Source organism: Curcuma longa, chromosome 11 (genome assembly GCF_044706935.1).
Source record: "Curcuma longa cultivar G26 ecotype Majalengka, Jawa Barat chromosome 11, ITB_CL_G26_1.1, whole genome shotgun sequence".
NCBI classification, from domain to species: Eukaryota; Viridiplantae; Streptophyta; class Magnoliopsida; order Zingiberales; family Zingiberaceae; genus Curcuma; species Curcuma longa.
Window position 1 is genome coordinate 12,457,948 of NC_133871.1, and position 14,307 is coordinate 12,472,254.

The following is a 14,307-nucleotide window of genomic DNA, read 5'->3' on the forward strand; positions in this document are numbered from 1 at the left end:
AGGTTGTATTTTTTTTATTTTTTTTAATTTTTTATTTAATGGTGTTATTATTGATAATAGGCTTTGTATTAGCACATTCACAATAATAATATTTTGACAATATATCGAAATTATAAAGATTAAATAATAATTTAGAAACTTTAAGACAGCACTAAAAATAATAATAAATGTCAGTCAGTATTCCAAAAATGATGGCTGAGATGGTAAAATATATATATTTTTCTTCCCAATCAATTTTATCTCATTTTTAATTTTTCCCCAAAAAATAAGGTTTAATTAATCTCAACTAAATTTTCTTCTTCGTTTCCAGACGTGAGATAACGCAGCGAGGGCAAATGGGAATTAGACGCCCGAGGTTATTTGACCAAAGCATTCGCCGAAACAGGCCGCGCATTTGGGTTCGCGGATCTTAACCGTCTTTTGAGTCGGCTGCGCGGCAGAGAAACGCGACGCTCGCTGCCCTAAGCCACTTCGGTGGATTCGATTTCATCGTCACCTTGTCGCTTCCGCTGGGGGACGGACAGCCAAGAACGGCCACAGTATTAGTTTCAGCTCTAATTAGGGTTTTCTCTTATTGCGACGCGTAATGCTTCAGATGCCTTCGGGGAATTGGAATTTAGCAGTAATTTTTGTTTTTTTTTGGGGTGTTCTAGGTTTTGCCGATCCAGTTTATGACCTTGTTCTCGATATTGTTTTTCGGGAGATGTGTTTTTTTTTTCCCAAAGAATTATGGGTTTCGCAAAGGAGTTTGCTTTGAGCTTTCTTGCTTACCCCTAATTAAGGAGAATTCAGTAACATGATCTTTGATGATACAAACTGGATTTTTCTTGTACTAAATTCGTCCGTTTAGTGGAATATCTGTCTGCTGATCTTTTGAAATTTTGATCATCTTGTTTTATATGGATAAGTTCTGAGAGGTGCCATCATTTAGTGGCGTTAGTTTCTTTTACCCTCGACTGGTGTTGTTATCATTACTAATCTCTCATGCTTATTTTTGTTGTTCAGCAGCACTTTGGCGCGAATAACAATCCACTCAAAGGACGATACCCAGTTAGGACTAGCAGTCAAGTAGTACCAGTTGTTGTAGCGATTTATCAATCCCTGGAGAATGTCGGAGTTCGTCGACCTAGAGACACAGGATGGAGTGCGGATGACATGGAACACATTCCCGGGCACAAAGCAGGAAGCTTTGAGCTGCGTGATACCAGTTGCCGCTATGTACACTCCTCTAAAACCTATTCCTGATACGCCAGTGTTGCCTTACTCGCCTCTTAGGTGTCGGATCTGTCGCTCCATACTCAACCCTTTCTCTGTTGTTGACTATGTTGCCAAGATTTGGGTATGCCCATTTTGCTTTCAGCGGAACCACTTTCCCCAGCATTATATGTCAATTTCTGAGGAAAACCTCCCCGCTGAGCTTTTTCCTCAGTATACAACCATTGAGTATGCATCCTCTCCAGATACTGGCCCTAAAATGCCTTCAGTGTTCCTCTTTGTTGTTGACACATGTCTGATAGAGGAGGAGATTATGTTCTTGAAATCTGCCTTGTCCCAGGCCATTGAACTTTTGCCTGAGAATTCCCTTGTTGGTTTAATCACTTTTGGAACTTATGTACAGGTTCTTACATCTACCTGGTGACTTTCTATCTGGATTTTCAGCTAACTATGGCCCATATAAACTACTCAATTGTGTCGTATGCAGGTTCATGAATTAGGGTTTGGACATATGCCAAAATCTTACGTGTTTAAGGGATCAAAGGAAATCACTAAGGAGCAGCTCCTGGAGCAAATGTGTTTCTTTGCTGGGAGGCCAAGGCCAAATATGGGGGTAATTGCAGGGCCTAGGGATGGCCTCTCGCCAGAGAGTATTGCTAGATTCCTCTTGCCTGCCTCAGAGTGCGAATTTGTCTTGAATTCGGTGAGGTTTCTAATTCTAGTATATTCTTTTAAGATGTGTTCTCATTTCTTATAAGATTTTAAAATGAAAAGAAGCATATGCCATATTCATATATTGGAGGAGAGAAGAAAGTCAGCTGCATAATATTTCACTGTGATAGCCATGCTCTTTTACCTATTGACATATTAACTTATAAATATGATTCAGATAGGTAATTTCCTGACTGTTGGCATCTTTAATAATATTTGAAACATATTTAGTTTCAGGTAATCTGGTTTTCTTAAGACTGTTTTAGAAAGTAGGAACCTTATTTTAACATGTCAAAATGATGTACAAGAAGCCATCTTGGTCCCACTTAGTCGTGTTCAAGCTGCATGAATCTTATCTTTTGTCCTGTGAACACTTGATCTATATGCAAGACTACATCTTCAATAACATGCTAAACATAGTTATGAGATCTGGAATTTTGGAATTAGTTTGGTGGAAATAACATTTTCCTCCCTTTCTCATTTGGTGTATTGTGAGATTAATATTTTTAGCTGATAAACAATAATGTTGACATACATTTTTTGGGTCTATTTGGATGAAGGTACTTGAAGAGCTTCCAAGAGACCCTTGGCCTGTTCCAGCTGACCAACGTGCATCAAGATGTACAAGTACTGCATTAAGTATTGCAGCTAGTTTGTTGGGGCTCTGTGTTCCTGGTTCAGGAGCAAGGATAATGGCTTTTGTTGGCGGCCCATCTACCGAAGGATCAGGATCAGTAAGTCTCATTCATGCTAATTGGCACAAAGACTTTCATAATCTTCTAATTTGGGAGTAGAATTTCTACGGACTTTTCTTTTGTCAGTCTAGATGTTTTGTGCATTCAAACTATTTTTTTGCTTATAATTGTACCATGTGTTGGTATGCTGTCTCACTTGATATCGTTTTTACTGTTTCAATGGCTTGATCAATATGGTGAGTTTGTATTTTTATTTTTATATTTTTTTATTATTTTTTGGAGTAGGCCAAGTTTGAAATATTGTTACCTATCGAAGTTTTAGTTTCTGGTACATATAGATCTGTCACTGTGCTGTGCTAACACTTGATATGGTTCAATGGGTGTTGAGATAAAGTTTGTTAACCTTGAAAAATAAGATTGACACTTAGATGATCAAATAAGTTCAATTTTGGAGAAACAAACTAAAGAAAAATGTTGCTTAAATTCATGTTACGTGCGCCAAATCATGTTCAATGTCGACACATTATCATAATCTTCAACACAATTGAGATAGGCGGTGGCACGGGATTGTTACTTGCATCAATTAGTATCAAATTTTGATAATTTACTAGAACCATATATTTTGACCATACACCATTTGGCATGACATAAGCTTTCAAATCATATAAATAACAACTCGCATGTTCCCGTCATTACAGTGTCTGTTGGTGTAACATATCTATAATTCTCCCCTAAATATTCCATGGTATTCAAATCTTGACTTAGTTTTAATGTTGTTTTATTTGTGTTAATATTTTGGGAACAGTACAAGGACTGTGTGATGTGAACAAAGCTCATGTAGGAGAGAAAACCTTTGAGAGGTCAAACTGTTATTTGACAGCCTTTCATAAGGGATATACCTCCTGTACAATTGTGTGTTAGTTTATTGTGTACTATTACATTTAGCATAATTTTCTTGATAATAATTTAGTATATCAAGTTTGTAATATACCTGTCTGATATATTGCCTTTTTGTGCTGTTTATGAATTGCCTTTCTTTTCCTTCTTAAGGATGTGACTAAACTTGAGAATATCATAATGCTTGCAGATTGTATCAAAGAATCTTTCCGAACCAATTCGTTCTCACAAAGATCTTGATAAAGGAGCTGCTGCGCTTTATAATAAAGCTGTCAAATTCTATGAAGTCCTTTCAAAGCAACTTGTTCACCAAGGCCATGTGCTGGATTTGTTTGCTTGTGCACTTGATCAGGTCTGTATTCACCTAATTACTTCATCTTTTGGTTTCTACCTGATTATTTGATGTGACAGTCATATTGAGATGGAATAGTGTCATCAAAGTGTTTAGTGTTTTATTTTTTGCCTTAATGAGCCACTGTTTATACTGCCTTGTTCTTATGTTTTTACTGGATACTTATGTTAGTCCAATTTTTTTTTAAAATTTTCTAGTTTTTTTAATCTTGTTTAAATGGGATCAAACATTCAGAGTGGACACTCTCAGTAATATTCAATTCACTAAAATTGGTCTGGAGCTTTCATGATTTTTTTTGTTAGTCATACTTAGTTCTAGGGTACAATAGCATATCAGGTGGTACAGTTGGTATTTATTGGTCCATGCAAAGATGGTGATGTAGGATGAACAAAAACTCAACTGTTGACCAACGAAGAGGGAAATAACATTATTAAATTGAAAAGATAATCTAATACATGCATCCTCACCCCTTTTATAGATTGGGAATATGATCAGATCTTTGTAAAAATCTGACTGAGTTACTCAAAACTCCAATAAATCTAAATTTTAAATATTAAATAACAGAATTTAAATAAGAAAACTTATAAAAAGCCTAATGACTTATTAAAACCTTAACCGTGACTTATTAAAACCTAATTATGTTATTCCTCTCCACTAAGTAGAAGTCTATTCCTTGAGTAGGGGAGCAGGATGCTTCGTCAAGTCTTGCGACACACATAAGTACGAAGCGAAAGATTAAGGGTGGCGTTATATAAGATGATTTTGATTCATCTTGTTAAATCTTAGCAAATAAGTTATGTGTCACGTGATGTAATTTCTCTTCTGTGATCCATGTGTCTTTTGTACTTGAGACTTGTTTCTAGTGGACTAAGTATAGTACTTATATGGGAAGCTACACACTGCATATCTATAACACACTCATTAATATGGGTCTGCTATAATGGGGGAGGAAGAGTTGCTGCTAAAATGGTCAGAGCACTGCTTGTAGATAAATCAACTAACAGATAAGGAGGTTTTAATGCCCCTTGATAATATGTTAGATCCTATATATTCAAAGAGTAATGTTAATTCAAGTGGTGAATCAACAATATAAATATTAGGAGCTATGTTCTCGTAATACAAAAAGGATTAGTGGATCAAGCATGTATACTCTGTTTATGATGCTTATTTACATGAATTTTATAAAGTTCATTATTGAATGCAAGTTTTATCCTAATATTGACATGTATTATTCTTAAAAAAAACTCTCAGCTGACTCACAAAGGTGAAAAGTGGTAGAGAGGGAAATAGTTGGTAATAAAACTAAATTGTTCAGATAATGAGTTTGACCATTATAGACAGTTTGACTCAGAAAGACAATGTTTAATGGAGTTTTACTTGTAGAATGTTCTACAAACTATTTTAAGCAAACTTGACTATGAGTAAGATAGAATCCCAAATTTCTATTTTTTTTCCCTACTTGACATTTAAATAGATTCCTGAAACTACGATTAAAAACCTCTCAGTTTGACATCAGGATGTAGCACAAAATCAAGAATTTGGCTTTGATACCACTTGATGTTGCATGAAAAATCATACCGCCAAAAGCTCAACTCTTGATGCTTGAATAATATTATTAAATAATTCAATTTAAAGTTGAAAGTATGACTGGGTCTTTGTAAAAATATGGTTGGGTTAATAAAAACTCTAATAAATGAAAACTTACTCATTAAAATATAACTACATTTGATGGAGATATAGACCACCATTTTTGTGCAGTTGTCAGTGAACAGTGATTTTGAGGCAGTAATTGCGGTATGTACTTGGTGATACAGTATGGCGTGCCAAATATATGAGATAAAAATGATCAATCATTTTGACTTTTTGTTGTGTTACATTATGTTGCAGTATGTACATGAAAAGTTGGATAGACCTTGTGAATAGATGTAATAACTTTTGTTCTTATAATGATTTATGTAATCTTACTAACACCAGAAAATATTGGCAGGATAAATAGTCATGCACATACTGAGATGAGCATGACCTGAATGTTTAATACTCTTAAAATTTCAAACTTCTTTTTGGTTTGTTGTAGTGTTTGAAACTATGGATGTGATAACACAATGGATTCCTTTAGATATTGTTTGTTTTCTTTGCCAACCTCGGCCATCCAAAGTCTTTTTATAGTGAAATATTGGAATTGTGGACCATTTGTCATACCTTTACTTTAATCATTTGCAAAGTGTCTTTTTAGGTTGGTGTGGCAGAACTTAAAGTTGCAGTTGAGAGGACAGGAGGTATTGTTGTTCTTGCAGAGAGTTTTGGACACTCTGTTTTTAAGGATTCACTTCGACGAATTTTTCAGTCAACTGATTATGATCTTGGTTTAGCATTCAAGTAAGGTTCCTCTCTGAAAAATGCATCTTATGATTGTAGTTGTATTTTTTTCTAATAACACTATCTTCTTCATCCTTTTGTGAATTTTAAATAATTTTGCACTTCATAAAATAATCTCAGTTAACACCACTCACATCTGATTTTTTTTTTGGTGTCCCTTCTGGAACATTTTCAGTGGCGTGTTCGAAGTTAATTGCTCAAAGGATGTAAAAGTTCAGGGTATCATAGGTCCCTGTGCTTCTCTTGAAAAAGTGGGTTGATTGTAATGCTACCTTAGATCATTGCTTAGTTATGAATTTAATGGTAGTTCTTGGTGATTTTGCCAGAAAGGACCTCTTTGTGCAGAGACAGTTGTTGGTCAGGGGAACACAACTGCTTGGAAAATGTGTGGACTTGATAAAAAGACATCATTATGTCTGATATTTGAGATAGCCAGGAAAGATGGTCCAGAATCAATCTCTCAACATACGAGCAACCAATTCTACTTCCAATTTTTGACATAGTAAGGGCAATCCTTGGATTTTTTTTTTTCTCATCGTCTCACTACCAGCAACCAGGGGCTTTGTTAATTACGTTACACATTATTTTTGCAGTTATCAACATAGTGATGGTCAAATGAGATTACGAGTGACTACTCTGTCTAGAAGATGGGTAACTAGTCCTGCTGATGTGCAGGTAAACCAATCATGGTTACTAGAAATGATAGTTAAAAGATACTGTGCTTATAGAATGACTAACTGTAGATTCAATAAACAATAAATAAGAGAAAATGGATTAGACATTGTTGAAAGGCAACTTATTGAACGTAAGATGTGTCATGGGAGACTAAAGAAATTTCTACTTAATGTTACTAAAGTGGACTTAAAATATCTGAATATTACTAGTGATGTATCCAATCCTGTAGTTGACCCCAAATAATTGAGATCTAGAGCTCTTGTTTATTGAAAGGCATAAAGTTAATGGTTATTGAAGGCGAACAATAACTACCTACTGTGAGTAATATATATATATATATATATTTTTTTTGATTTAGGATACAGTCAAGTTCTGTATCTGTTATAATACATTGCTAACCCACCATCTCTATCTTTTGTAGGAATTGCTTGCTGGTTTTGATCAAGAAGCTGCTGCTGCAGTCATGGCACGTTTAGTTTCTCTTAAGATGGAAATAGAGGTATTTTACATAGTTAATTGCATTTAAGAAACTAATAATGAATTTAATTTAAGTTAGCTTTTGCCTAAAGTTATGATACCTATCACTCTCATTGAATTTATTTGGTAGCTATCTCCGATTGCTTTCTTCATTCAATCTTTGAAATTTATAGATAAAAGTTAGGTTTTGCTAAGGAATTGCCAGTTGTGCACTTGTTAACTAAAGAGATCATACTATAAAACATTATCAAACCATATGGGCTGCAAAAATGCTTTGAGGGCAGTGATGTGGATTGTAAACTAATTAAAGCAAAGATTCCACTCGATCTTTCATGTACAGTGTCACACTCCAAATATCATATCCCCTCTACAGAACTGTAAGTGTCCTCCTCAAGTGATATTATCTCACTATTCTCATCCAGGATAATTACCTTGAGCAATTCAGATGCCCTGTCTCTGTCCTCATCCCTTGACATTCAACTTGCTCATACTAACGGTTGAACTATTCGTGCTGCCTCTTCAGAGTAGTACCATGGTTTAAAATCTCGAGTCGTATCAGAGTTTCGGTCTATGACTGGAACAATACGGTTTCAGTATCGTATCGTGTCATGTCGATATAGTTTCGATATTTTTTAAATATAAAATATATTAATTAAAAATAAAATATTAAACATAAACATTTAAACAATATTAAAAAAATAAAAAATCAAATTTTTAAACAAGGAAAAAAATGGAATCATAATAAATAAATAAAATTTTATTATATATTTTTTAAATTAAAATAAATAAAATATATAATTAATGAGATAATTTTATTAGGGTTTAATTAAACTTATTTAGATTATCCCTATTATAGCTAGTGTTGATTTAATTTATTAACTTAAGGTTTAATTTTTTTAAAAATCAACCTTGCGATGCCGGAGGGGTTGCGGGACCCCTCCGATGTTGCCGATCAGGTCGCGCGACCAATCTGTTACGGTCGGCAGGGTCGCGTGACCCATCCGTCGCGGACGACAAGGTTGCACCACCCCTATGCCGCGACCGATGAGATCACACGACCCCTCTGCCACGGTCGACGGGGTCGCACAACCCCTCTGTCGTGGCCGCGGGCCTGTGTTGATCGTGCCGGTGCCTGTTAGTCGGTGGAACGAAATGTTTTGCCCATTTCGTCTGGTACGGCACGAGATTTCAAACCATGAGTAGTACCAATGCTCCGTCATGAGGATCTTTTGTTTCCTAACTTCTACGTCCTTTGCCCTGTGTGTGGCAAACTAGGTGCAATGGCTAACTTTGCATTAGCAATGGAAAAGTACAAGAACCAGCAAATTGCTCCCTCACGGTTACATACTTTAGCCATCCTTCTCAACCTTGCTGTTGGTCTTTCCTTGTTCTGCTCGTGCACCATCATTACACAAGTGGGTCTTTGGCTCTTATAATTAAGATTTCATTGAAGTTGCCACTTCATGTCATCACAGTTATCACCAGAAATCCTCTCATCCATCCATCAACTGCTTAAAGTTGCTTCTGCCGTATATCTGATCTATCTTCTATAAATCCTTTGTCTCCCATTCAGCATGATCTCACAGGTCAAGTGCTTGGAATCACAGTTTCTTTCATGTGGATCTTCAGCCTTATAGCATAGAAAGCATGTGAAAAATTTGAACTGACACGATACTTTGCATCTTAATTGTTGATTGCTTGTGGCAATCTACATTGCCCGTTTCATTCTAAGCGCCCAAGCCCAACTCCTTTATCAAACCCTAGCTTATGTTCAGCCACTCATCGTCAAGCAGGGCCCGTATTTGGAAAAAATGGCTGAAAATCTCTTCAGCAGCTTTGGACAATAGACAAGATTCAAAAAGGAAAGAAGGAAATACATTTATTGATCTAATTATCTTTATTTTGAGAAAGGGTGCAACATATTTCTTTTTAAGAAGGGAATATGTTAAAAAAGGAAAGGTAGAAGCACATACTTTGTAGACCTACATTAAAATTATGGGATTTTGTCCTTTTTTTTCTAGCAAGCTAAATGTTTATTGGTATCTATGCTCTACCTTGAAGGGTGTGTAAAAGTTTAGTTTAGTCCCCACCTTGGTTGTTTAGCTATTAGGTATTATTTCAGCTCTTATGTACCTTTTCCATTGAATAATATCTATCATATTCTAGATGTAATAGGTCCTTTTCCATTGAATAATATCTATCATATTCTAGTAATTGTCACTTTATTACTAAGTTGGAATATTCAGTGTTTTCATGAAATAGCCTTATCAGTTGCTCTCTTATATGTTTTATTTTTCCAATTTCACTACCTTGATTCTCTTGAGTACTTTCAAAGGTTTAGATTAAACAATGTAAGGCTGTCCTACTTTTTGGTTGCCTTATTGGTTTGCTTTCTTCTTCATTTGATGGTTGTCACTACAACTTTGTATTACTTCTTGTTTTTGTAAGGATGATTTTGATCCAATAAGGTGGCTTGATCGATCGTTGATCCGATTATGTTCCAAGTTTGGGGATTACCAGAAAGATAGCCCATCCTCTTTTAGTTTGTCTCCACGTTTATCAATATTTCCTCAGTTTATGTTTCATTTGAGGCGTTCACAATTTGTGCAGGCAAGACCATTTCTTTAGGCAATGCTCTCTGTCATTTGTTTTGCAATTAATTTCTACTGCCTAGTAATGGTATTTCATGCAGGTCTTTAACAATAGCCCCGATGAGACAGCATACTACAGGATGATTCTCAACCGAGAGAATGTTGCAAATGCAGTTGTCATGATCCAACCATCACTGATTTCTTACTCCTTTCATTCTTCCCCTGAACCAGTTCTTCTGGATGTAACTGCAATTGCTGCTGACAGGATCCTTCTTCTGGATTCTTATTTTACTGTAGTTGTATTTCATGGAGCAAGCATTGCACAATGGCGAAATGCTGGTTACCAAAATCAACCTGAACATGAGGTTATATATAGCTATTGCTGCTTGAGATTTAGTTTTGATTGCCTTCTTGTACCCTCTAGGATTTAGCATGGAAAGCATACTTTTTAGAATTTTAGTCATTAATAATTAATTTTGGAAAAAATAATGATGATCTATACCTGTTTCCTTTTCCATTACTTCTTGAGCAGGTGTGTGTTTGCTTGTTAGAGATCTGTGACTTCTAGAATACAATAATTTGATATCTCATCCTTTCTTCAGAAAGCATAGGAATTGTATAAGGTTTAGCTTTTTTCGTTGATCACGTGAAACAACGCAAGCGTTGGCAACATTGCCAGTTTGTCACCAGTAAGATGTTGCTCCTTTGTAACTAAGGTTAGGGATAAGGCTAATTTCATGTACCTGTCATTAGCCCTGTATTGGTTGGATTTTAATCGAGTTAGGTTACTCAATTTTGCCTATACTGCAGTTGGCAGGTTTTGAACATCCTTATTATCTTGACAAGTTGTTGTCCATATTATTTCTTGGTTTCTTATCTGATTGCCTTTCTGAAACTTGGCATTCTTATTTGTTACGAGATATAAAATTAATTATGTGCTTAATGTGCGACATTGTCACTCTTGCTTGTGTGGTCTCTAAGTATAAGGATTCACAAACTTTATTCACTACATTGGGATGTCCACGGTTCTACCTTGCATCTCATTTTCCTGATATGGATTTACAGGCAGGCTCCATCTATTAGGTCCTTAGATCCTATCATTATATGCCATTCATCTATCCTCATTCCATGTAGTCAAACAAATAACAATTTCAACAGAAAACCGAGGATACATGTATTCATCAATCAATGATCCACCAATAGACCCGTCAATGATCCACCAATAGAGCCAAACTTCTAGGATGATTGAATGACTTCCAGTTCACATTTAGTTAACTAGCCTACCTCTTCTACTTGATTATTTCAATCTCAATCTGAGTTACACTAATACACATACAGGACCATGGATTTATAATGTAGCAATCTGCAATTTGTCAAACTTATTGCTTGTCATTGTTTTTGTTTTCCTTCCTCCTTTTTGCTGGGGTTAGTTTTTGGTATTTAGTAATTGATTTAACAAATCATGACTTAAGCTAGATATTTGTTATGTTACAAATTGTGACTGAGTGAAAAAAACAAATCATCACTATGTTAGTAGCCAATATACATACGTCAAATCTGTATTAGAAAAAAGGATAATTGTTAGAGATGCAAGCCATTAGTATTTACTTGCAACAAATGGACTCTCATGTTTTGGATCATTTGCTATGAAATTCCAACAATATAATACACTTTGAGCTTGTAAAAACAAATTATTTTGATTTATCTTGATGCAACTAATAACTGATGTGATGGAGTATCAATTTGTTTGTGGGATGTTCACCCTTGTTTTTTTTACAAAATAATAATAATAAATTTGGGGAAAAAATTAAGAATGCTGCTTTTACTAAAGTGCACAAACATCGCAATTGAAACTATTATGGATATATCCTTATTATGGAATTTGGCTATCAGGCAAATCAAAATTATAGGGATGGCCCATAAATAAGACACTGGATGAACCTGTAAAAGGGTAAAAACAGATCTTTCAAGAAGCTTTAGATGTGGAGAAAAGGCAGTATTTACTTGTCTTTATCTTACCATTTACAAATCAGCATATCATATTGGTTGATCTCTGGTAAATACCAAAATCATGGTCATGATCTATGCACCCCACCTCTGCATTATGTAGCAGCATTACAGATGATAAAAGTTATTAGATGTTTATCCTGCTTCTCCAGCTTCTGCATGTGCGTTCTTGCTTTTATATAATTACTCTGGCTGCTGCTATGCATTGTGTGAATGCTGAATATAACATCAATTGACTTGATGAAATGGTGCTTTTATCCACCAGGGTTAATTTTCATTTTTTTCTATGTATTTAATGCTAGCCTCATTTAGATGTTCACCATTGTGCTTGTTTGATCTTAATGACATGTATTTTGTGCAGACATTTGCTTATTTGCTTAAAGCTCCACGTGAGGAGGCAGATACAATAATGAAAGAGCGATTTCCTGTTCCTCGTTTAGTTGTTTGTGACCAGCATGGCTCCCAGGTTACTTTCCTTTCTCTCCTAGAGTCAGAATGATGGCACCTGAATTATATACACATAAAGAACCTGTATTATGCTGAGAACACAAATAAATATGAGACTAGTAAATCTTAAGTCTTGAATACAAGGGAGACATTATTTTTTTACTGGTTGTACTGTTAGATGTTATTAAGATATGGCATTGTTGAAAATTTAAAATCCAAAATAAAATGTTTTTCTTTCTTTTATGGAAATGTGGAATACTTAAAACGTCCATTATCTGACAGTATGCCAAGTGACATGAACTGCCATTAGTAGTTAATATTTTAAAGGAAAGCAAATTGGGTAGGATGGTTATACTTAGGACAATGATTGAATAGAGGTGAAGAAATCTCACTATTTATTGGATTGCAGTGAAGGAAAACCCCTTTTCTTTTCTGCTGATTATCCTTCTTGTATGTCTTCACGAGTCAAAACCAGATGCATTGTCTAAAACTGGGATATGAGATACAGATTTTGGTTGATCCATGCCACCATATACTGATTCTTACCTATTATGATTGATTTCTGCTGAGAAAATCCATGAAACTAGTAGTATGTTGTTACAGCATGCATGCCATTTCTAATACTTCACAAACGTTGTATCCGTCAAAATATTGGACAAAAAGACTTATAATGTCAATTTATTTTAATCTGTGTATTGCATTCATGAGAACACCAACAACAACCAAGCCTTATTCCACTAAGTGAGGTTGACAAACTCATTACTTGAGAACTGCCATAACTTAAATTCTTAGGAAATAGTTGCAAACTCATCACTTGTTTCTGGATCATTAAATTATTTTTGTTGCATAGAGAGCCTTGGTGCAACGGTAAAGTTGTTGTCCTGTGACCTTGTGATCAAGGGTTCGAGTTGTGGAAATCTCTTGCAATATAGGATAAGATTGTATACAATAGATCCAATGAATACTTGGTGCTATTTCAAGCTTTGAACTGACACTGTCTGAATTTGTGGAAGTCATCACACTTGAGTGAATGCATATCTTCTGATGCTATCCAACTGATAGTAACTGATTAGATGAGTAAATCCTTATTCTTTCAGGCTCGTTTCCTTCTGGTGAAACTGAACCCATCCGTCACATACAACTCCAACAATCCTCCCCCACCTGGTGGAGATATCATATTCACAGATGATGTTAGCCTCGAAGTCTTCCTCGATCATCTTCAGCGGCTTGCAGTTCAGTAATTTATTACTGTGCAGTGTTAAAATTGTCTCAATTGCATGCCTGATTCATTGTACAGTAGGAAAAAGCACATGGTTAGTTCCTAGTAAGCTCGAGTGTATTTACCTGTCTTGTTTATCTATTGATTTGGTTAATTACACGTAAAGATTTGTATTCAAATATTATGCTCCCTTCCACCTTGTCTTTTAAATGTAATTTGATATGGCAAGCACCCTGTTTAGTCCAATATTCTAATCTTTGCTGGCTGCTGAACAGATAGAGCTCATCTTTTTGTTTTCTTGGTTTTATGTACCTCAAGCAATCTCTGCGATTTCTAACCATCCCCCATTGCTTGGCCATATAGTTTAACCCCAGGTTCATTTGACTCTTTATGTAAGAAAGGTGCCATTTGCGGATGGCTCGTCACATCCGCAGACTCCGGTCAGTTAGACTATTGCAAAATTATCAGGACAAATTTAGGATAACAAAACTGGAAATTGTCACTACAGTTCGACCCTCGTCACATCTCTCAAATTCTTATAATCAGTTGACACGTCCATTCGAGCGAGCCAGCGAGGGTTGAACCCGTCTGTATCTTTATCATCCTCAGCATGCCTCGATACGGCCATACCACGACGCGTGCACA

At 35.6% G+C, this 14,307-nt stretch overlaps 1 protein-coding gene across 5 annotated transcripts; it reads left to right on the forward strand.

Annotated features, from left to right (window-relative positions):
* Positions 1-336: 336 nt before the first annotated feature.
* On the forward strand, positions 337-13,928 carry LOC141838962 (protein transport protein SEC23 C). Of its 5 annotated transcripts, none has more exons than XM_074726596.1 (14): positions 337-583; positions 1,006-1,618; positions 1,703-1,918; positions 2,487-2,660; positions 3,709-3,870; positions 6,104-6,246; positions 6,422-6,497; positions 6,573-6,748; positions 6,840-6,921; positions 7,343-7,420; positions 9,847-10,008; positions 10,091-10,354; positions 12,358-12,462; positions 13,541-13,928. In XM_074726596.1, exons 2-14 carry the CDS (start codon positions 1,109-1,111, stop codon positions 13,682-13,684), a joined length of 2,292 nt encoding a protein of 763 aa, XP_074582697.1. In that variant the 5' UTR covers positions 337-583; positions 1,006-1,108; the 3' UTR covers positions 13,685-13,928. The 5 variants fall into 5 exon arrangements, with proteins under 5 accessions (XP_074582697.1, XP_074582699.1, XP_074582696.1 ...); XM_074726598.1 differs by having other exon boundaries at positions 1,009-1,618; XM_074726595.1 differs by having other exon boundaries at positions 337-539.
* Positions 13,929-14,307: the final 379 nt, after the last annotated feature.

Coding starts and splice junctions, on each gene's coding strand:
- LOC141838962 (XM_074726596.1), top strand. CDS start 1,109: ATGTCGGAGTTCGTCGACCTAGAGACACAGGATGGAGTGCGGATGACA. Junction 6,498..6,572: donor CCTGTGCTTCTCTTGAAAAA/GTGGGTTGATTG, acceptor TGATTTTGCCAG/AAAGGACCTCTTTGTGCAGA. Junction 10,355..12,357: donor AAAATCAACCTGAACATGAG/GTTATATATAGC, acceptor TATTTTGTGCAG/ACATTTGCTTATTTGCTTAA.